Source organism: Chiloscyllium plagiosum, unplaced genomic scaffold (genome assembly GCF_037043375.1).
Source record: "Chiloscyllium plagiosum isolate Xiang-an unplaced genomic scaffold, Cpla_swu_hap1 HiC_scaffold_14, whole genome shotgun sequence".
Classification (NCBI taxonomy): domain Eukaryota; kingdom Metazoa; phylum Chordata; class Chondrichthyes; order Orectolobiformes; family Hemiscylliidae; genus Chiloscyllium; species Chiloscyllium plagiosum.
This window is the reverse complement of record NW_028270152.1, coordinates 69454496-69478429: the sequence shown is the minus strand read 5'-3', so window position 1 is coordinate 69478429 and position 23934 is coordinate 69454496. Positions and strand designations below refer to the sequence as shown.

The following is a 23934-nucleotide window of genomic DNA, read 5'->3' as shown; positions in this document are numbered from 1 at the left end:
TTGGCAAGCAAATCCACATTTTTTGCTTGCAATTCGGTGAATATTCAGTGAAGTTACAATAGTGAAGCAGGTTGAAGATATCCGTAGTCTGCAAGAACAATCACGGTTGCAGTCATTTTGATGTCCAGCTGGAGCTTTGGCTAGTTAGCATCCTACACAATGTATCTAGGGTTGAGATTCATCATTAGCCTCCTGCACCCAGCCCATTGCCGGGAGGTAACAGAACTGGGGGTCAAGAGGGAAGCACTTGGTTAAGTGCGGCTCCCTTTGTCATACCGATGTTGGGCTCGAAAAGTGCTGGAGGCAGCTTTGGAAATGTACGCCATTCAGCAACACAATTTCCAGGCTGCCATGATGTTTATCTTTTTATCAGTGGGTCAGGGGTCAGTTGAGGATTCCATTCCGAGCAGCCTGTAATTCGGAATGCACCCAGGGGGGAGAGAGAGAGAAAAAGAGAGAGAGAGAGAGAGGGAGAGACAGACAGAGGGAGAGAGAGAGAGGCTGGGGTTTACACAATACGTTTCACATCCATGGGATATTCCAGAGCACTTCACAGCCCTTTTGTGGTAATGTGGGGAAATGAAACAGGCAATTTCTACACAACAGCTTCCACAAAACAACCACGGAAACAGATGACTGGATGATCTGTTTTTCGGTGGAGGGATGAACGTGAATCCACCTGATGATGGAGTCAGGGCCTGGGTTTAACATCTTAACAAGAAACAGCAACTCCACCATGCAGCATTCCTAGAGGCAACTGAACGACCCTTCCAGCATCGGCATTGCTCACTTTCCCCTCAGCGTCAAGGACACAAATTGACTAACAAATTTACTAGAGTCGGGTCTTCTCAGCTTACACATGCCTGTCCGACAAAAGCGAGGTGGTTTTGGAGCAGAGTACTCACAGCTGATGGTAATGCCGAGCTCAACTCCTCTCGTCTTGGGGAGTTTCACATGAAAAGTCCCACTGCTTGGAATGACCGATTCTGAGGAAGAGAAACAAAGAGGGCAGAGGCCACGTAAGTTGTCAGGAGTCGTGACAATGAGGCCGAGAAAATGTGCAGCGTGCTGCGCTTGACCTAAGTTAGTTTCCAGTCGCCCTGCATCTGATGGTTGGAAACGCTCCATGAATACAGAACACAAAATCAAAGAGCTGCGGATGCTGGAAATCGGAAACGGAAACAAAATTTAAAAATGCTGGAAATGCTCTAGCAGGTGTGGCAGCATCTGAGGAGAGAGAAAGAGAGTCTACATTTCAGACATTTGACCTGAAACTTTGTTTCTTCCTCCACTGGTGCTGCCTGACCTGTTGGGCATTTTCTGTGAATGTTTAACACAGTTGTTTCGCTTTCGTGTAGTTCATTTCTTTAATGCAGTGTCCTTACATCACCTGGCACACTCCTTCTCTAAGATACTGCAGCAGGAGGATGTCAGAGGATGTGTGAAATGTTCCTACACTGGGATCTGAGGCAGCATTTACCTGGGTTTCTACTGTGTCCAGCAGATGGAGCCAAGAATGCTGAAGGAAATTCGGCCTACCTGGCCTGTGCCAGCCCCTCAAAAGAGTTGCCTGGTTCATCCCACATGCCAATCCCCTGGTTTCCCCAAAAGCCTGTAAATTTATTCTTTCTAAGTGATTCCCTTTGAATGATACCTTTCAATCTCCTTCCACCACCCTGCCCAGCAATGTATTCGGTGGGAACATCTCCTCACCGCCCCCTTTGGGTTCATTTGCCAATTTTATTCCAACTCCAATGCAGTCCTTGCCTGGTCCATCCTTCACGCAACTCCAGAACCATAGCAACATAGGTAACTCTTCACTTCCCTCCCGTGAATGAGGGCTGGGAAAGAATCGCTGGCCTACCCAGTGATGCTTACATCCCCTGGACGAAACAATCAACTCTCTACTGTAGGGATCTAACACTTGCAGTTAGGCTCACACATGAAGGACAGCTACTCTCCTAAAGTGCCAGAGAAGTCTACCAACTTCCCATCCAGCAAGTGGCAGTGGCCTTCGGGAACCCACCAGGATTGTCCTCATGTCTTCAGGTACTGCTGCAAGCAAACCAGGCCAGAAATTAAAACAAAACACAGCATCACTAAACGAGAAGTTGTTTTTGGTTAACATGCTCTTTGGATGGTTTTGTCGATTGGATGTAGAAGTAGCAAAGACGGAGAAGGAAGGCTGTTTGACGGGATGGAGTTATTGGGAGAAAAGAGGCCTGTCAGGAAATCTCCATGGAGATGTTCAACCAGAGCTGGCTACTGCTGAGAGCAGCGAATGGATGAAGACACAAATGGGAGGGGGGTAATCCTCTTCAGAGGGTCAGTGTGGATTCAATGGGCCAAATCGCCAGCTTCCCCACACCATAGGGATTCTATGGACAGTGCCACTCATTTGACCTCTCAACATCATCTGTGGGCACATTGACATTGGTCGACATAGTCCATCTGGCACCTTTACATACACAAGAGCCAAACTTCCAATCTCAACTCTGACAGAAGTATTCTCGCTTTTAGCCTTTCTAGACGAGGACACATTCTGGATTATGCCAGATTCTGAGCCTGATCAGGAAACAGGTCAAGTCACTGGCAACTTTGCAATATCAGGAGCAAGAAACCTATTAATCACTTAAAATTCCCATCCAGTGTGGATAGCTCTGATTGCTGATCATGAACAATCCCACTGCTCTTATCCATGATTTATCTCATGAATAAATCAAGGAGAAAGGACAGCACTTTTGCAAATACATTATGAGTCCCAAACAGAGCCCAAAATATAAGCTCAGAGAGCCCTCGGTCAGTTGAGCCTAGCTGGCATGATTGGCAGAGCCCAAGGTAACTAAAGGCATCAGGCCTCTCATCCACAGTAGACATAGTTTCAATGCAATACCCCCATATTGCCGGTCCCAGTTTATCACCACCTTTAGTTACTGCTCTATAGTTAGTGCCAGCTGCCCACGGCCAGCCACGTATGATCTGCCTGATGGGAATTCCATTTAAAGGTCTTCACTCGTGCCTCACACACTACTCCCAGCTACCACATACCTGCCACATCGAACTCTATCTCCAAGGTTACTTTGTTGGAGAGAGCCGCATCTCGTAACAGCTGGTTGGCCTCCTCTAGGGTCCCGTCTTCAGTTGGCACGCCGTTAATGGAGAGCACCCGATCGCCCACCTGCACAAGTCCACATCTGAACCCAGAAAGCACCAGTTGAAAATTGTTTGGGAAGAGGAAAGTAACAGAGAAAAGTGATACACAACGGTAGTATGTTACCCATGAGTAAGAATCTGCAGCCCTCCACCGAGCAACTTAGAAACCATGTATTCTTGTCTTTTACATAAATTTAGAAACTGTCTCTACAATAAATGAATAAACCTTTGATAGGTCAGTGAAGAAAGAACTTGCATTTAAACAGCATCTTCCTTGACTTCAGGATGACCTATATCCTTGTACAACCTATTAAGCACTTTTCAAGCGATGCCCTATTTGGAATGTAGGAAACGTAGATGTATGAACAGCAAGATCCCACAAACAGCAATGAAATAAATGACCAGGTAATCTATTTTATTTATTTTATTGTTGAAGGTCAAACCGTGGCTTTAGAACTCCCCAGCTCTCCCAACTCGTGATGCTTTTCCAGTCTATCCCATATTGCTCAAACTGACTGGCTAACCCACCTGAGAGCACATTTAGGTTTCACTCGAGTTGGTGTGGCTGGATAAAGGCCAGTCCGGCTAAGGACAGCATGTTTCCATCTCTGAGGGAACTGCGCAAATTACCTTCATGATCTCTTTTGCAGATGCCAGCTCATAGTTATAAATTGGTTTTAATAGAAATCAGGTCCTGAAACTGAAACAGTGTCATTTGAACCTATGCTTTCTGAAATCATAGTTCAGTACTCGAGCTTGCTGAACAAGGGGAAAATCTTGCATTTCAGAGAACCCCTACAGTGTGGGGATTGGCCCAATAGGTCTACACCAACCCTCTGAAGAGTAACCCATCCAGACCCACTCCCCTACCCTATATTTACCCCTACTTTACCTACATATCCCTCAACACTGTGGGCAATTTATCATGGCCAATCCACCCTGCACATCTTTGGACTGTGGGAGGAAACTCAGGCAGGCACGGGGAGAATGTGCAAACTTCACACAGACGGTTGCCCAAGGCTGGAATCGAACCCAGGTCCCTGGCGCTGTGAGGCAGCAGTGCTAACCACTTAGCCACTGTGCCGCCCTTTTTGAAGGAACAATATAATCTCATGCTGTGCCAAAGAGAATTATAGCCCACTAAATACCTGCATCTCATTTCAAGTCATTGCTGCAATACTAGCCATTCTACAAAGTGATAATCACCAGATATGCTGTCTTAAGGTGTTGTTATAGGATTAAAAAAGTACTCAAGAATTTTTGCTGCATTTCTTTAAAGTCATGCTGTGCAACATTCCCTCTAATGTATCTTTGTAATGGCAGTCTGTTTTTGTAGCATTGTGTGGTTCCTTTAAGATTGCTGCACAGCTAAATGCACACACGCTTAAAGGGAACATTGCTTGTACTATATGAAGCTTCTCTCTTCACTGTGCCATCCAGTTCAGATTGCTGTAAAGCTGTGCACTCTGCAGGAATATTAAACACCAGAATTAGGAGGAGGAGGCATTTGCCCCGTGAGCTCACTGTCATTCATGACCAATCTGACTCTGACCTTAGCTCCAACTACCTGTCTCTACCCTCATATCCCTTGACTCTCTCGATCAATAAAACAAAAAAGGGTTGATCGAACTCCGCTTGAATAAATTTGATCTCCCAGTTCCTACCGCTTTCTGGGGAAGAGATTGTCACAGATCAACAGTGCCGAGGAAAGAAAAGAGTTCACCTCACCTCAACCACAAATGGGAATATTCTAATTATGAAACTGTGTTCCCTAACTGTCGACCCTCCCAAAAGGGGAAACATCCTCTCAGCGCCTGCCCTTAGGGCCATAAAGGGCTCAGTAAGATCAGTTCTATTTCTTCTACACGCAACCATGTATAAGCTCACCATACGCTAATCCCTTCACGCAATCAGTTGAGTGAATCTTCTCTGAACTGCTTCGAACATAATTGTACCTTAAGGTAAAAGACAAAAACTATGCACCATGCTCCTGATGTGTTCTCAGCAAGACCCTATACAGCACTAATTCCCAACATTTATATTTGGTTCCCTTTCAGTAAGCACCAACATTTCCTTTGCCTTTTACGTTACTTGCTGCACCTGCACGCTAACATTTTGCAACTCATGGACCAGGACACGCAGATGTTTTTGTCCCATAGATTTCTGCAGACTCTCCCCCTCCACTTAAATCCTGCTCTTCCACTCTGCTTGCTAAAAAGTGTCTAAGTTCACATTTTCTCCCATTATATTCCAACACTTTCCCCAATTGCTTAATCTATTGTACAACTTACATTCCTAGCTGTCTTGGTGTCATTCGCAAATTTAGCAACCATACATTCAATCCCTTCATACACATCATTGACATAGATTGTAAACAGTTCAGCTGCCAGCACTGATCCTTGTGGCACTCCATTAGTTACACTTTGCCAACCCAATTATCGCTCCTGTTTCCTTTCTGTCAGCTAACCGAGCCTCCAGCCTTGCTAATATATTAGCTCCTACAATATGCTCTTACTTTGTGCAGCAGCCTTGGTGGTCGCATCTTACTAACTACCTTTTGAAAGCCCAAGTAAACAACATTCCAAGGTTCCCCTTTATCCATCTTGCTTGATACTTCCGCAAAGAACCTGCTAGTTAATTAGTTAAATATGCCTTCCTTTTCACAAATACATGTGAATTTGCCTGATATAGTTTTACAAATGTCTGCTACTATCTTCTTAACAGTAGATTCTAGTTTTGGATGTAGGTTTGCTCACTGAGCTGGAAGGTTCACTTCCAGACGTTTCGTCACCCTACTAGGTAACATCTTCAGTGGGCCTCAGGTGAAGCAATACTGAAAATTCCTGCTTTCTATTTATATGTTTGGGTTTCTTTGGGTTGGTGATGTCATTTCCTATGGTGAAGTCACTTTCTGTTCCTTTTCTGAGGGGGTTGTAGATGGGGGTCTAACTTGATGTGTTTATTGATAGAGTTCTGGTTGGAATACCATGCTTCTAGGAATTCTCGTGCGTGTCTTTGTTCGGCTTGTCCTAGGATGGATGTGTTGTCCCAGTCAAAGTGGTGTCCTTCCTTACCTGTATGTAAGGATACTAGTGAGAGTGGGTCATGTCCTTTTGTGGCTAGTTGGTGTTCATGTATCCTGGTGGCTAGTTTTCTGCCTGTTTGTCCAAGGTAGTGTTTGTTAAGTCCTTGCACAGTATTTTGTAAATGACATTAGTTTTGCTCGTTGTCCGTATCGGGTCTTTCAAGTTCATTAGCTACTGTTTTAGTGTGTTGGTGGGTTTGTGGACTACCATGATGCCAAGGAGTCTGAGTAGTCTGGCAGTCATTTCCGAGATGTCTCTGATGTAGGGGAGAGTGACTAGGGTTTCTGGATGTGTTTTGTCTGCGTGTTTGGGTTTGTTGCTGAGAAATCGGCGGACTGTGTTCAGTGGGTACCCATTCTTTTTGAATACACGGTATAGGTGATTTTCCTCTGCTGTGCGTAGTTCCTCTGTGCTGAAGCATGTGTTGGCTCATTAAAATGATGTTTGGATGCAGCTTCGTTTGTGGATGTTGGGATGATTGCAATATTTGGTCCGTATGTGTTGTTTTCCTGTAAATGCTGGTTTGAAGTTCCCCATTGGCTGTTTGGAGATTCAAACTAGCGTGTACAGGAAAACAACACATACGGACCAAATATTAAACTACAGAAGTAATCATCCCAACATCCACAAACGAAGCTGCATCAGGACATTATTTCAATGAGCCAACGCACACTGCAGCACAGAGGAACTACGCAGAGCAGAGGAGAATCACCTAGACAGTGTATTCAAAAAGAATGGGTACCCAATGAACACAAACTGCTGATTTCTCAGCAATAAACCCAAACAAGCAGACAAAACACGTCCAGAAACCCTAGCCGCTCTCCCCTACATTAAAGACATCTCAGAAATGACTGCCAGACTACTCAGACCCCTTGGCATCATGGTCGCCCACAAACCTACCAACACACTAAAACAGCAGCTAATGAACTTGAAAGACCCTATACAGACAACGAGCAAAACTAATGTCATTTACAAAATACCGTGCAAGGACTGTAACAAACACTACATTGGACAAACAGGCAGAAAACTAGCCACCAGGATGCATGAACACTAACTAGCCACAAAAAGACATGACCCTCTCTCACTAGTATCCTTACATACAGATGAGGAAGGACACCACTTTGACTGGGACAACATATCCATCCTGGGACAAGCCAAACAAAGACACACACGAAAATTCCTAGAAGCACGGCTTTCCAACCGGAACTCTATCAACAAACACATTGAGTTAGACCCCATCTACCACCCCCTGAGAAAAGGAAGTGCCTTCACCACAGGAAATAACATCACCACAGTAAATGACATCACCAACCCAAAGACGCCCAAACATTTAAATAGAAAGCAGGAATTTTCAGCATTGCTTCGCCTGAGGCCCACTGAAGATGTTACCTAGTAGGGTAACAAAACGTCTGGAAATAAACCTTCCAGCTCTGCGAGCAAACCTACATCCAAAACTAGAATCTACTGTTAAACCTAGGGAATTTTGGAAGTTTGCAACTAATCCATCTAATATCTCTGCAGCCATTTCTTTGTAAGACTCTGGGATGCAGGTAGTCACCTCCAGGGAACTTGTCAGATTTTAGAATGTATAATTTTCCCAGTGACTCCGATCGTTTCAGGTTCTTCCTTCCCCTTTTGTGTCTTAATTTTCCAGAATTTTTGGGATGACTTTTGTCTCTTCCGGTGGGAAGACAAATTCAAAATGACTTCCCAACGCTGTCATCCTTCCCTTGTGTGCCATGATTAACTCTATAGTCTCACTCACAACAGGGTCGATGCTCACTTTAGTCACTTGCAGAAAATCTCTCTCACTGGTTTTGTGTTTTTAACTATCATTCTCTAATTTCTCCCTCCTTATTATTGTTGGATTCCAAAATATGCCAATCTTCTGATGTACCACTATAGTACAAATATTGTACTTTATTGTCTTCCAACTTGATATGACGCTTAACTTCCAGAGTTAGTCAGGGGTTGCACATCCATCTCACAGAGTCTTTCTTTCTTGCATCCTCCTGTAAGGGAAGATGAGGTCCTTGTTCGAAAGGCTCATCTGAGAAATGGCACCTTCACTCTTACAGCATTCCCTCAATGCTGCACTGGGAGTGGTCAGCCTGGGCACCAGCCTGCGCCAACCCCAGGACAACATCCAATGAAATAACCTGGGCACCAGCACTCCCACGCTGAAACAATACACGGTCAGGTTCCAAGAGTAGACCCTCCTGTGTGGCGTGGCATTAAGTCCATAATCTCTTGTTCGGGATTGCAGTCAGCCGTCGTTTGGAATGAATAATCGGAAATAATGTGAGTGTGTCATGTAGCTGCAACTCAATGCAAGCTGCTGATGCTACATGGTCCCTTCAATGCCAGGTAGTAATTTTACTCAATCTGCAAATGAATCATAATGGAAAATATATAGACTGTTAATCATAATAATTAACACATCTAACTAATTACTGAGCAAATTGGTGTACCTTATTTACTCAACAGCATTTCACTTTGACGGAATTTCCCTGTTGCTGAGTTGGCAACCAAGGCGTGAACAGTACCAGTGAAGCACATGAATAATCTGTCTCATCAGCACCTCCTCACATGGTTTGTTCCTGTGTGCCTCAGTCCCCCCACGGCCTTTCCATCTCAAACTCCTCCTCCAGCCGTATCACCCTCGGAAACCTCTGCACTCTTCCGGGCTCTGGCTTCTACAGCCTCCCGGGTTCAATTGCCCCAAACATTCGAGGCCAGACCTTTAACCCGCTGTGATTCCCTGCCTCACCAGCTTGCTTCCCTTAAAGTGCTCCTTAAAACCTACCTTTCTCACCCATCTCAGAGCTTCTCATTCCAATTCTAATTTGGAATACTGCTCTTTGGAAGGCTCCACCATGTTAAAGGCGCTTAAAGAAATGTAAGCTGCCCTCCTCTAGCCCCATGTTCTCATTAGCGTTTGCCGGACAACAATGTCAAGTGGTGCGTTCTAACCTTTCAGCAGGACTGTCTGGTTCTATAAACCGTACGAGTGGTGGAGACGAGAGGGGTTCGGTGGCAAAGATTCCTCCCTGAAGTTGCAAACCAAATCCATTCAGCGGATCCCCTTTCAGAAAGATTTCCGTTGTCTCCGTGTGGACGATTTGTCCTCCCGGGCCTATTGTGCTCGAAGTCAGTGACACTAGAGGGCAGAAAGAGTAGCACTGAACATCAGTCAGACTCGTGGCTTTGGTAAAACAAGTGCAACAGTTCTTCAGCATTGTCCAGGAGCCCCAGTGAGACTTCATGTCGGGTGCTGAGCAGGGAAGACCCATTCTCAACCAACCCACCACAAAGCCCTCACCTACTAATTTCCCAGCTTTTGCTTTGTTAAGACGTGTCCTTCTCCCTGCCTCTTTCTATCATTATCCCCAAGCCAGGAGCCTGGGAACTGAGGTCTGTACACATGTCTGCTGAATGAAATTGATCATGGATAGATGAGTTCCCAGGGATCCCTGGACTATACAGTTAGTATCAGACCATATTTGGAATACTCTGAGCAGTTTTAGGCCCCGTATCTAAGGAAGAATGTTCTGGCATTGGAGACGCTCCAGAGGAGGCTGACAGGAATGATTGTGGAGATGAAGGGCTTGACATGTGAGGAATGGTTGAGGACTCTGGGTCCGTAGCCGATGGAGTTTAGAAGGATGAGGAGGAATCTGATTGAAACTTAGGAAAACCGAGAGGCCTGGATAGATTGGACATGGAGAAGTTGTTTCCACTAGTAGTACAGACTAGGACCTGAGGGCACAGCCTCAGAGTGAAGGCACATTTCTGTTGATATGAGATGAGGGGGAGTTTCTTCAGCCAGAGGTTGATTAATCTGTGGAACTCAGTGCTGTAGAGTGCTGTGGAGGCCAAGTCATTGAATGTCTTTAAGAAAAGGTTCTTGATTAGTAAGGGGATCAAGGGTTACAGGGAGAAGACAGGCGAATGAGGTTGGGAAATTGGATTGAATGTTGGAGCAGACTCAATGGGCCAAATGGCCTAATTCTGCTCCCATATCCTACGATCTAATCAATGTGACATACTGAGGGAATACTGCACTGTCAAAGGAACCATACTATGGATGAACTGAGTGCAAACAAACCTTATAATTCAGAGAAGAGCGGGGGGGAGAGGGGGCGGGGTGGGGTTCCCCTTACCAGTGTTACTCCACTAGGCAACATCACTGAAAGGCAGGTAATCCCATCTTTATCTTGATGCTGGTGTGGGATCTTGCTGTGTGCAAGCTGGCTGCCTTGTTTCTCCACACCAGAGCATTGGCTACACTTCCCAAAGTATTTCAGTCACCTGTAAAGGACAAGTCTTTCCTGTGTGGCACAAGTGTGTTTTGGTAGCAGTAACGGTGAGCTAAAAAGGCCCTTAAAAACAGCAACCACTAAACCTCATTCCCTCTCTCTCACCCAGCAAAAACTCCAAAGGAACTCTTGATATGGTTGCTCTTTAAGGAAAAAAAACGCTGATTAACTTTAATTTATTTTCTCCACTGATTTAATTTTGTGCTAATGATATTAATGGCTGGGAACAGTCAGTGAACATGGCAGTCAAATTAAAACACACACTTAAACTGACAGGGTCCCTGATGCCTTCCATACATAATGAGTACTGACTGAGGTTATTTTAACTCTCCTTCCTCATCATGATCCAACTGATGGAAATGCACCTTTCCAAACAAATGTGTTTGACAGAAAAGCTCGCAAAATTAATTATAATCCAGTATAAACCGAGACAAAATCTGAATGCTTGCAACGCTGCACTTTTTACATGAGCAAATAGAGTCTGCTTGTTTATAACTGAGGGAGGGTGCAGGCTGCTAAAACTCCAAGGGCATTTTTACAGGAAGTTCAGCCCGAAAGCTGAACACCACTCTTGCTACAACTGACTGCACCCACGCTAACAGCTCAACTAGTCATTCATCACACAGAGGTACGTAGGGATATCACTGACACTTGCTCAGTTGGTGTGGTTGCCTGTGTGTTAATAGTCACCGTGCTTCCAAAAACAATTCACTTTTCAAGCCCTTTGAATCACAGCGCTTTGATGAGCCGACAGGTAAACGTTAAGCATTTCAACATGTTAAATCGACACAAAAAGGCCTCAGTCTATCTAGTTAACTTACAATCTTCCTGGTGGTTGCTGAGCACTTCTGCATTTATCCTGGCAGGATCCTCTGGTTCTATTTATGTCGACAAAGTCAGGCTGATGGTCACGTAATGTGGTCCCCTCAGAATCTTAAAAACTGCAATCATGTCACCTGCCAACCTCCTCTTTGCCAGTAAGAACATGGCCAATTTACTTAATCACTCTTCATAATTGCTGCTCATCAGTTAAGACATTACACAGACTCAACGGGCATCAATTATACACACAATTTGGTGAACTGAACTTCTGAATAGTATAGCACCCTTCTGCTGAATCTAACTGCTAAACTTCAATCTAGAATTGTTCGTTTGCCTTGCTTCCATTTTCACTCCTGTTACTTGGCCAGCCATTTTGTCGTCCTTCGTCCAGCTCCTTGGCAACTAAACATAGCAGTTCATCCCATTTTCCAAACTTGGTGATGATACAGTGAGTTAAAACTAATCCATCATTATGACAAAAACTACAATTCCAAAAATTGATAGCGTAATGAGATCAAATATACTGGCTTTGTTTTTCTACAATGCCGTCGTGACTAAACTGGCAGGCTGTTCTAGTAACTGACGGTCAGTCCTCCTAATCTGAAGATGGTGGGTTCAGTTTTCAGTGCTGTATTTGAGGGGGTGCTGCACTGTTGGAGGTGGCTCATCCTTTGGATGAAACTGACAAACTGAGGAAAACTCCTTCTGCCGATGTAGACGGAGGCAATAGATCCCATTGCACTATTTGAATAGGAAAAGGGGAATTTCACTGTACACGTCAACAACATTGCTAAATCGTCTAGCAAAGCTGGAACAAACAAACTGGTCACTTATGCCAGTTCTGTTTGTGGATGCTTATGGAGTGCAAACTGGTTGCTACGTTTGCCTCAAGGCAAGAGTAGTAAAATCTCAAAACGGATTTCATTGGTTGTGTAGCTTTTGGATTCTTGAAAGACATTGTAAGGTGCCACTTAAATGTAAGTCAGTTGTTTCTCCCTGGGCGTGTGGAAATTGTTGGAACAGGTCTGTGAATGAAAGGTGAAACTCGTGGGACAACTTCTGCTGTTTGAGAAAGAAAGACTTAATTACTTTAATTCCTGTTCAACACAAGGGCATCCCAAAGCTAATGACTTTGGATTTGTAGTCACTGGTATAAAAAAAAGTGGTGACTAATTTGCGCACACCAGAGCCCCAAACACTGTAAGGTGATAATGTCAAAGCAAAGAGTATTAATACACGAACAAATAGATTCAAGAACAGCTTTTTCCCTGCTGACTTTTGAACTGACCTCTCACATGTTAATTCTGATTTGTCTCTGTGCGGCTGTAACACTGCATTCTGCACTCTGTTCCTCTACCCTGATGCACTTTGGATGCAGAGCAAGCAAAACAACACTTTTCACTGTACTTCTGTACATGTGACAACAATAAATCAATCAGTTTTAGTAGCTTCCTTGTTGTACTACAAAATGGTGCCACAGGATGTATTATGTCCATCAGAGAGGGAAAACACAGCTTCGGTTTAACATCTCCATCCAAGAAAGTGTCAACAGTACAGCACTTACTCAACGTCACACTGCACTGGCAGCCAGGATTGAGTAGAAGTGTGACTCATACATGAGCAGTTTTGCATTTTTCCAATCCTTCTCTTCATGCTGGTTTCAATCCCATAGACTCACAAGATGACTTTCTGCTGATTGGCAATAGCCAGGTTCGAATCGAGTTTGTGAGAATTTTTTCATCTCAAAGTAATTGCTTAGCTTCACAGAACACAATGTCATAACTAAAGACTGTGGTCATGTAAGCAGAGCCTGTGGGATAACAACAGTAATTTCATGAACGGTAATAGGATCCCCAGGATTATATCTTCCATTATTAAAATGCTGATGTTAACTGGCAGATTTTACAGCTCAGAAACCTTACCAATTTACTGGGGTAGCGTCACTGTGGCTAATATTGCAAGTGTCAGTTACTGAAGATACAAACTGTCCAACTAAAATTCTGCTCAACAAGCAGCACTTTGCTCTAACAGGAGAGGGAACTGTGTGGTCAAGCCTCACCACCGGTTCTGCCAGCTGCTGTGAGCCACATGACTATTCACTTCCCACCTTCTCCTTGTTTCCAGCGGTGAGGAACCTCACTTCACAAAGACCAAGGCAGGACGAAGAACTCCCAAGTCCAACTCATTTCAGGCTCTTCTGGTGCAGTGGTAGTGACCCTGCCTCTGAGCTAAGAGGCCCGGGTTCAAGTACAACCTGGCCCAGAGATGTGTAATAACATCTCTGAACAGTTTACTCAGAACTTATCTGTAGCCCTACTTTTAGACCAGGAGTTTCACCTGCTCCGGTGGTGTGTTATAACATTACTATGGGTTTTAAAATGCCCATATCCCTCCCTTTAATGAACAAAAATGCAATGTGAATGGTGTAAAGTGTTGGCTCTTCCTTTATATAAGTAATGGCATCATAGGAACTAATAACCTGTCCTTTTGTGGAGCCTATCATAATGTCAGGACATCCCAAAGGATGTCAGACTCAATGCTGTCCTTTGAATTGTATTCTCAGTTATAATACAGCCAATTTGCACACAGCAAGGCCCCAATGAAATAAAGGCCCTGACTGCCCATTTTCAACATCAGTTGAGGGGGCAATTAGTGGACCAGATTTCTGGGACAGTTCCTTTGCACTTCTTCTTCACAGCAGCAGGATTGTTTTCATTCATCCGAGCTATCCCACAGACTAGTCAGCCAACAGCCTGATCTCATCACACTGACAGAATCAGCCAATTTCCCAAACACTGCCATCACTGTCACTGTCTCTGTCCTGTACCACAGACAGATCAGAACCAAACGTGGTGCCACACGGTCATCAGTTGTCAGGGAGAGATCCAGAAAGTCGTCGACATTGATGTTGGATATTATGAGGTCAGATAGCATGGTCACTTCCTGCTGATCACCAGCCTTCCCATCCTTCAGCTGATGAATCAGTACTCCTCCCTATTGAACACTGCTTGGAGAGACCACTGAGAGTGACAAGCTCACACAATAGGCTCTGGAGAGGGGACTTCAATGTCCGTCACCAAGAGTCCCTTAATCTTGGAAGCACTTGCCAAGATTTGAAGAACTTGCCTGTCAGGTTGGGCTTGTGGCCGGTATTTCACTCATCATTCATGGGACATGGGCATCACTGTGGGGCTGGCATTGACCTCAATAAGATAGCGATGAGCTGCCTTCTTCAACGGCTGCAGTCCATGTGGGTTAAGAAGGTAATATTAGCATTGTGACCCAGTAACAGTGAAGGAACTATATAACCCCAAGTCAGGACGGTGCATGTGTTGGAGAGGAACGTTTAGGTGGTGGTTCTCCTACATATCTGCTAACCTTAGAAGTCACAGATTTGGAAGGTGCTGTCAAAGTAGCCCTGGTAGATTGCTGCAATACACATTGTAGACGACATAGTTTTTACAATGACAGGGTCTAGGGAGTGAATGTTGAAGCTGGTGCATTGGGTAACAGTCATGCTGGTTGTTTTGTCCAGGATGGTGTCCAGCGCATTAAGTGTTGCAGGAGCTGTACTTAGCTGGCCATGTAGAGAGCATTCCAGCACACTTCTGATTTGTGCCTTGTAGGTGGTGAACAGGCTTTGGGGAATCACAACTTACCGGAGTAATTCTACTGACTGGAGAATTCCCGGATTCTAACCTGCTCTTAAAACCTGTGCCTTATCCAATGGAAAATGGAATAGATTCAGACCCAACTCAGAAACTCAAAACTGAACATCCATGAGGTGCTGCGGGCCACGGGAATGGCAGAATTGTATTTGAGCACAATGTGTAACCTCACAGCCCAGCAATCCTCCACTCTACCAGTACCAAGAAGCCTGGAGAGCATTGCTGGTTCAATGAAGGATGCCGTTCAGTGCAATGCTCAATCTAGATGCATGCTACCAACTTGGGGAAGCTGTGGAAGCAGCATGCTACAGATAGATCAAAGCTCTGCAATCCAACCCATTAAGAACAGTGTTGAATAGTTAAATACATCAGGGGAACAGTCAGGTGCACAAACATCCCTATCCTCAATGATGGCACAGCCCAGCACATCAGTGCAAAAGACAAGGCCGAAACATTTGTAACCATCCAACCAGAAGTGCCAAGAGGATCACTGATCTGGGCCTCCAGCAGAGGTGTCCAGCATTACACATACCAATCTTCAGGCAATTTGATTCACACAGCTCGGGACACTGGATATTGCAAAGTCTAGGATCCTTGGTAACTTTCCAGTTGCAATGCTGAAGTCACTCCATCTAACCAGTCTATTTTTGAACATCACTATGTCATCAAGTAGTACACAATCATCAAATAATCCATTCCTCAACGTTCAACTTGGGTTCCACCAAGACCGCTGACCTCCAAACCCCATTTTAGCCTTGATCTGAACATGGTCAAAAGATCTGAAGTCCAGAGGTGAGGTGAGAGAGGCACCCTTAAGACTGAGGCAACAATTGGCCCAGTGTGACACCAAGGTGGCCGAGAAACCTCGAGTCAACAGGAATCAGGATAAATACCCTCTGCTGGTCGGACTCAGAGAAATGTCATAGTTGTTGGGCATCAATCAAATGAGCTCCAGGACATCCTTGGCCCAAACATCTTCAGCTATATTATCAATGACCTTCCCTCATCAGAGTCAGGAGTGGGACGCTCATCATGCAATCATCAATGTTCAGCACCATTAGCAAACCCTCAACTATTCAAGCAGTTCATGTCCAGGTGCAGTACGACTTAGATGACTTTCAAGCTGAGCTCATACATAGCAAGGAACATCCAAGCCACAGAAAAAAATACTAACCCCTTCCAACCACCAGGATGGCTTACTGCTGCTACTAATCGGTATGTTCATACAGAAAAGGAGGGCGGCCGTAACCTCACTGACCAAGATATTAGAGGTTTTCTGGATCTGCTCTGACTCTGGATTCCAGCCCCAGCTTTCACCCCTCTAGAGAGAAAATTGCTAGTCCTAAGGAATTCCTTTAAATAATTTGAATTTGAAAACAGCAATCAAACCTTTTATTATCCCAAGTTTCCTTTATTCTTGTTAAAACTAGATTCTCTTCATGAATCGTACTTGCTTTTTTGGGGTTTTTCAGTTTTTTTATTTCAAAGAGTCTCCACCTGCTTGCATTTCTGTTTTCAACCATCTCGGTCCAGATTTTCCTATTAACCTTCTACATAAACACAGTATAGTGAATCTGTTCACTCCCTGATCTGTTTATTGAAGTTCGGTACCAGTAATTTGTCCTTGATATCCAGTTACTGGGGTGGTCTAAGAGAATATCCTCACTGGCTGGCCCTAGGTTGTGTTGCCATCTCTTAGACGAACAGTGTCCAGACAGCAATTAATAAGATGTACTATTATTTCCAAAATGCTCTGACTGTAACTGTGATGTGGAGGTGGCAGTGTTGGACTAAAGTGGACAAAATTGAAAATCACGCAACAGCAGGTTATAGTCCAACAGGTTTATTTGGAATTACTAGCTTTTGGAACACTGCTCCATTATCAGGTAGCTGATTAAATAAACCTGTTGGACTGTAACCTGGTGTTGTGTGATTTTTAACTGACTGTAATTGATAAGAGTGCTTATTTGCTTGTTGTCACCATAGCTTTAGTGAGGCTGTTCGTATCATCCCGCTTCCTGTAAGCCTCCCTCACTCCACCTGTCAATGTTGTCTATGCATCCCATTTCCCTTCTGTTTTTACCTTCAAATGTTTGTTTTGATTTATTATTGTGACGTGTCCCTAAGTAAGTGAAAAGTTTTGCATGCAGTACAGGCAGATCATACCATACAAAGATGCAGAGATCAGAGGGTGATTGAGCAGAGCGAGGTATACCAAGTTATGGTTGCAGAGGTTCACTCAGAAGTCTAAAAACAGCGGGTAGAAGCTGTTCCTGAACCTGTTGGTACGTGTGTCTAAGCTTTTGTATCTTCTGCCTGATGGAAGAGATTATAACCAGGGTGGGAAGGGGTCTTCGATAATGGTGATTGCCTTTCTGCCGCATTGAGAAGTGTAGATGGAGTCAGTGGATGGAAGATTAGCTTGTGTGATGGTCTGGGCTGGGTTCACAACTTTCTGTAGTTTCAGGGTGAGACTGTCAAGGCTTAGCATCGAGTAGTCCAGATTTGACTATCTCTCTCTTCTTAACTGTACTTAGTCACCCCTTTGATTTATGAACATTTACTCTTGACCAAACCCATTCATTGTCTTTGTGCCCTTCAGCTAATCCTAGTCAGACACACTTGCTGAAAGTGACCATAAATCAATTTCAACCAAGGTCCGATACGTTCCCTATCCTTGACACCACCACTGCTTTTGAAGCTTGCAACATACGCCCATCATCCCTGTAGTGTTTTAGCAAACACAGTCACCAGTTATTCAAAGGGGGTTAATGTTGCGGCTGAATTTCAGACAGGTAATCCAAAACAAAACCCTGCAGACAGATTCTGAAACCAAAGCAGAAAATACTGGGAGTACTCAGGAGGTCAAGCAGCATCTGTGGAGAGAGAAACAGTTTCATAACAAAGAAACTGCTTCTGATCAATAATTGCAAATGTAACCTTACTAGATAATAGTAAGCATAAATTAATATTACAAGACATTCGATTGTCATAATTTCAGAGCACTAATGCTCTACATCAATTGAATTATTTTATTTTATTGACTGACAGAAATCAAGAGATGTCATCCTTGAAAGTGAAAGACAATAAAGAGACTCACGTGAACTTTTATACTCTTTCCTTCTCATTCTCCGCCTCATCACAGTTGCTCGCGGGCTCATGGGAAGAATATTGCGCGTCAGCGTGCTTGTGTTCTGGGAGCTGAAACCTGATGTGCCAGATGAAGGAGGAGAACAACTGGCTGGTACTAGAGCTGTGGAAGGTAAGAGAGACGGAGAGAGAGGGGGAGAGAGAGAGAGAGAGTGTCAACTCACAGTCAGGAAGGAAGTCATACAAAAAAAATAGAAACTGGTCTTTCCGAAGGATTGAATATGGCTACATGCACTGTGCAATGATTTGGGGCTGAAGCAGGGTCGTCAAACCTCCAGTAGTGAGCTAAAATCTCCAAGAACTGAATCCAGGGAACTAACATCACTAACAGTTTGTTCTGCTATTCTCTTTGTACACTTTTGCTTTTTTACTTCCAGAAATAATGGAAATGGAAATGGGAATTAAAACCTGTTTGACTGAAGAGTTGAGATTGATACCATTGGATACAAGGAGTTGGCCCATTTCCTACTTGGACTGTGATGATGCACTTGGAAATGATCAGAAGGTTACAGCTCAGAATGGGGCTGTCCTGTCCATACCTGCTTTCTGTGAGAACAACTCAACCCCCAAATCCAATCCTTCCGACTTTTCCCCTGGCTGTCCCGATAACCTTTTCTATCCAATTCTCATTTGAAAGCCATAATCCATGCCCAACACCCACTCTGGCAGTGCCTTTTAACTAACCACTCACTCCCTGTATATCAGGGTAACCAATAGCTACAGGGAGGTGGGACAGTTAGATTGAGAGGTCATTTGATTGAAGTCTAGGGATAGACTCCATCAGAATTTACAGTGACACTGGCTCAGTGGTTAGCATTGCTGCCTCACAGCCTTGGGTGACTTGTCTCTGTGAAGTTTGCACATTCACCCTGTCTCCCCTCTGGGTGCTCCAGTTTCCTCCCACAGTCCAAAGATGTGCAGGTCAGGTGAATTGGCCATGCTAAATTGCCCATGGTGTTAGATGCATTAGTCAGAGGGAAATGGAGTCTGTATGGGTTACTCTTTGGAGGGTCGGTGTGGACTTGTTGGGCCAAATGGCACACTATGGTTTCCACACTATGGGGAATCTAATCGGCAAACCCAGAACTGACACCTGAGGGGGAATCTCGGGACACAGAGCTTTGAACGAGGGATTGGGGATTCAGTGCCCTATGGACTAGGAAAGTGAACCATAAGTGCTGACATCTGTGTCGGAATTCCCAACAAGAGCTTCTCTGGCAGAGAATTCCATATATCTGGTAAAAATCTGCGGGAGCAACATTCTTATAACCCTGAATTTCTCTTTAGATTGAGGATTGTGCACTTTGAGCTCCAGTGTTTACAACTGCAGTAATAGAGAGTGTAGGATCACATGATCACAGAATTGTTACATTGGCCCATTGTGCCTGTGCTGGATATGAAACAGAACTTCATGTGAGAGAAATGCAGTATGAAAAATTAGGACTTAGTGCCTTTAAGGCGGGGTCATCTTTAAAAATAAACAATTATGAAATTAAGCCGTAACACTGGAAGGCAACTGATTGATTCACAACCCCTCAGATTGTCCTAAAATCTCCAGGAATCAATGATTAACTTCCCGAATTAACATTTTCAATCCAATACGACTCTTCTTCAAAGGTAGAAACAGAGTTAGCAGTTTGTTCTCTCTCCACAGATGCTGCCAGACCTGCCTACTTTCTCCAGCATCTGCAGTATTTGCTTTTATTCATCTCCTGACACGAGTAAATCTGAGTAAAAGTAAAGTGCAGGCCCCTTAGAACAATGGTGTACACATTTGTTTTCAATTTCTTTCAACTCTTTTGCATACTTGTTTCCAAAATATTGGAGAAGCCAAAACATGTGTTACGATCGCTGTGGGAAAATGGGCCCAGACAGTTTGGTTGTGTCAGGTGACCACTGGTGGGAATGTGAGTAGCAGCTCTGGTGAGAAAACCTCCACTCAGAATACAGGCCCCATCCTACCCCGAGAAATGGCAATCAGCAATGAAAACTGAGGGCAGCTCAATCAAAAACAACAGCTAAACAGTTAAATGCTGCTGCTAGTGATTTGAGGAGGTGAACTCTGAGCTGCTCTCTTTGAGTCAATCGCTTATTAACAGATGAAATGAAACTCACTTAACAAAAGTATCTCCTGAAATTAAAATTACAGGAGAACTATTGGTTGATTAAGGAGAGAGCATCCATTTTACAATTCCAGGATACTGTAACATCCCTCGTCCCTGCCAATCTGGGTCTTGAAACCTCGGTAACTTAGTCCCTCTCGTTCTTCTATCTCACATTCACCAGGCTAGCCCATTTGAGTCGTACAATGGGGCAACTCAACATCAGATGCTTGGCCTTATTCCTGACTGGTACATCTCTGTTGGAGGAAAAGCCCACTGCATTAAAATGTGGGAAGGAGCACTTCTGGGCAGTCATTACTATAAAGGAAGTTCCCAGTTTTTGGTCAAAGTTGATATCAGAGATGGTGCAGAGATCTGTCCCCTTCATAGCATCATAGAATCCCTACAGTGTGACAACAGGCCATTTGGCCCAACAAGTCCACACTGACTCTCTTGAAGAGTATCCCACCCAGACCCACTCCCCTACATTTCCCCTGACCAAAGCAGCTTACCTACACATCCCTGAACACTATCAGCACATATTAGCATGGCTAATCCACCTAGCCTCCACATCTTTGGATTGTGGGAGGAAACCGGAGCACCCGGAGGAAATCCATGCAGATACGGGGAGAATGTGCAAACTACACGAAGACAGTCACCCGAGACTGGAATTGAACCCGGGTCCCTGGGGCTGTGAGGCAGCAATGCTAACCACTGAGAGCTATTGTGCTGGCCCCTAAAATTGCAGTAATCTATTTTGCTAATCAACCTGTACAGAGGTATTATTACACATCTCTGGAACATGTGGGACTTGAACCTGGGCCTCACAGTCTAAGGATAGAGGCATTACCACTGCACCATCCTTCAATCCTGTCTGGGTTGCTTCACTGGAGATCTGTGTGGTTCTCCCCCCTGTTTATTTTCCCCCTTCAGTCTGCTTATTGCCCAAATACCACAGATCTTCTAACTTTCATTTCTCTTTGTTATGCAGAATACATTTCTATCAATGACAGGAAAAATTCCTTCCAGTTTAGATGTAGGTTATACTTTGACATTTTAACTTGTTACAAATACTCTGTCTGATGCACTGATTTAGTTTTCACTTTGTTGAACAGCATCATGGATTTATATTCATTTGTGTGCTCAACAATTCGAACAAGATACACAGCCTTGTCTTATTCAGTACTATCATTTTAGCTCTTGAAATGATAAAAATTGTAAGGAATCTGGGCCCTTGGTTGAGTCATTTTTATCATTCCATCTTAAATACTGTCATTCAGGAAATGCCTTTTTAATACAGTGATAACACCACTGAGGAGTATCCATGTTTCTTCAGACATTAATGTTATTTCAGTCAAATATATGAAGCTTGAACAGATAGGAATTGTTGGCTGAACACTATCAATCCACATCAGACAGGGTTTCCTCTAACCTACTTCTATGTCACAGAGTCACTTCATATAATCCCCACAGTGTGGAAGCAGGCCGTTCAGCCCATCGAGTCCACACTGACCCTCCCAAAGACGATCCCACCCACCTTATCGTTGTAATCATGCATTTCCCATGGCTAATCCACCGAGCCTGCACATCCCTGAACACTATGGGCAATTTAGAATGGCCAATCCACGTAATCTACACATCATGACAGCGCTGAAAGTGTGCACTGGAGTAAAGCAAGTGTCTGACTCTTTTCCAACGTGGAAGAACAAAAAAATTGTAAGCAGAAATACAGTGACTGGACTTTAAATACAGCATCCTGGACTAAAAGTCCCTTTGTGCATCCACTTAGAAAACGATAGCACTGAACACAGTGGACTTGACCAGGATCAGAAATTGATCAGATCAGAAATCAACCCTGGTTAGATTAAACATTACACACTTACCTTTGGATATCTTCTGGGCCGGAGATTCCTGGACAGGTGCCTCTTGTTACAAACCTGTCCAGGAAGCTACAAGCCAAGCAGCAGGAAGAATTGGCAGGGAGGCTACAGATCCTTTCACAGCAGTAGTTGCTGGAGTCTGTGATTGAAATGCCCAGCAACACAGACATCAGCTTAGACAGTTCCCCTGAAAAGGGTATGTATGTAATCTTAGTATGGGTTTACAGTGACAACTGGGTGAATGGATCTGATGGTGTGCCAGGTGGACAATATTGGTCGGGATGCCAGGTGGGTGAGGTCAGTAGGAAAGCCAGGTGGGTGAGGTCAATAGGAAAGCCAGGTGGGTGAGGTCAGTAGGGAAGCTAGGTAGGTGAGGTCAGTAGGGAAGCCAGGTGGGCGAGGTCAGTAGGAAGCCAGGTGGGTGAGGTCAGTAAGAAGCTAGGTGGGTGAGGTCAGTAGGGACGCCAGATGGGTGAGGTCAGTAGGGACGCCAGGTGGGTGAGGTCAGTAAGAAGCTAGGTGGGTGAGGTCAGTAGGGACGCCAGATGGGTGAGGTCAGTAGGGACGCCAGGTGGGTGAGGTCAGTAAGAAGCTAGGTGGGTGAGGTCAGTAGGGACGCCAGATGGGTGAGGTCAGTAGGGACGCCAGGTGGGTGAGGTCAGTAGGATGCCAGGTGGGTGAGGTCAGTAGGGACACCAGGTGGGTGAGGTCAGTAGGGACGCCAGGTGGGTGAGGTCAGTAGGGACGCCAGGTGGGTGAGGTCAGTAGGGACACCAGGTGGGTGAGGTCAGTAAGAAGCTAGGTAGGTGAGGTCAGTAGGGACGCCAGGTGGGTGAGGTCAGTAGGGACGCCAGGTGGGTGAGGTCAGTAAGAAGCTAGGTGGGTGAGGTCAGTAGGGACGCCAGATGGGTGAGGTCAGTAGGGACGCCAGGTGGGTGAGGTCAGTAGGGAAGCCAGGTGGGTGAGGTCAGTAGGAAGCCAGGTGGGTGAGGTCAGTAAGAAGCTAGGTGGGTGAGGTCAGTAGGGACGCCAGATGGGTGAGGTCAGTAGGGACGCCAGGTGGGTGAGGTCAGTAGGGAAGCCAGGTGGGCGAGGTCAGTAGGAAGCCAGGTGGGTGAGGTCAGTAAGAAGCTAGGTGGGTGAGGTCAGTAGGGACGCCAGATGGGTGAGGTCAGTAGGGACGCCAGGTGGGTGAGGTCAGTAAGAAGCTAGGTAGGTGAGGTCAGTAGGGACGCCAGGTGGGTGAGGTCAGTAAGAAGCTAGGTGGGTGAGGTCAGTAGGGACGCCAGATGGGTGAGGTCAGTAGGGACGCCAGGTGGGTGAGGTCAGTAGGGAAGCCAGGTGGGCGAGGTCAGTAGGAAGCCAGGTGGGTGAGGTCAGTAGGGACGCCAGGTGGGTGAGGTCAGTAGGGACGCCAGGTGGGTGAGGTCAGTAAGAAGCTAGTTGGGTGAGGTCAGTAGGGACGCCAGGTGGGTGAGGTCAGTAGGGACGCCAGGTGGGTGAGGTCAGTAGGAAGCCAGTTGGGTGAAGTCAGTAGGAAGCCAGGTGGGTGAGGTCAGTAGTAAAGCCAGGTGGGCGAGGTCAGTAGTAAAGCCATGTGGGCGAGGTCAGTAGGGACGCCAGGAGGGCGAGGTCGGTAGGGACGTCAGGTGGGTGAGGTCAGTAGGAAGCCAGTTGAGTGAAGTCAGTAGGGAAGCCAGGTGGGTGAGGTCAGTAGGAAGCCAGGTGGGTGAGGTCAGTAGGGAAGCTAGGTA

The 23934-nt window shown here is 45.2% G+C and overlaps 1 protein-coding gene across 1 annotated transcript in view; it reads right to left on the bottom strand.

Annotated features, from left to right (window-relative positions):
• The window catches only part of grip2b (glutamate receptor interacting protein 2b), a 186225-nt gene that overhangs the window by 57131 nt on the left and 105160 nt on the right, over window positions 1-23934 (bottom strand). The window contains exons 11-14 of the mRNA XM_087993993.1: window positions 18149-18301; window positions 9213-9399; window positions 3049-3194; window positions 906-986 (exon numbers count right to left, since the gene is read on the bottom strand). Coding sequence (XP_087850119.1) covers window positions 906-986; window positions 3049-3194; window positions 9213-9399; window positions 18149-18301 — 567 coding nt within the window. The remainder of the gene's footprint in view (window positions 1-905; window positions 987-3048; window positions 3195-9212; window positions 9400-18148; window positions 18302-23934) is intronic.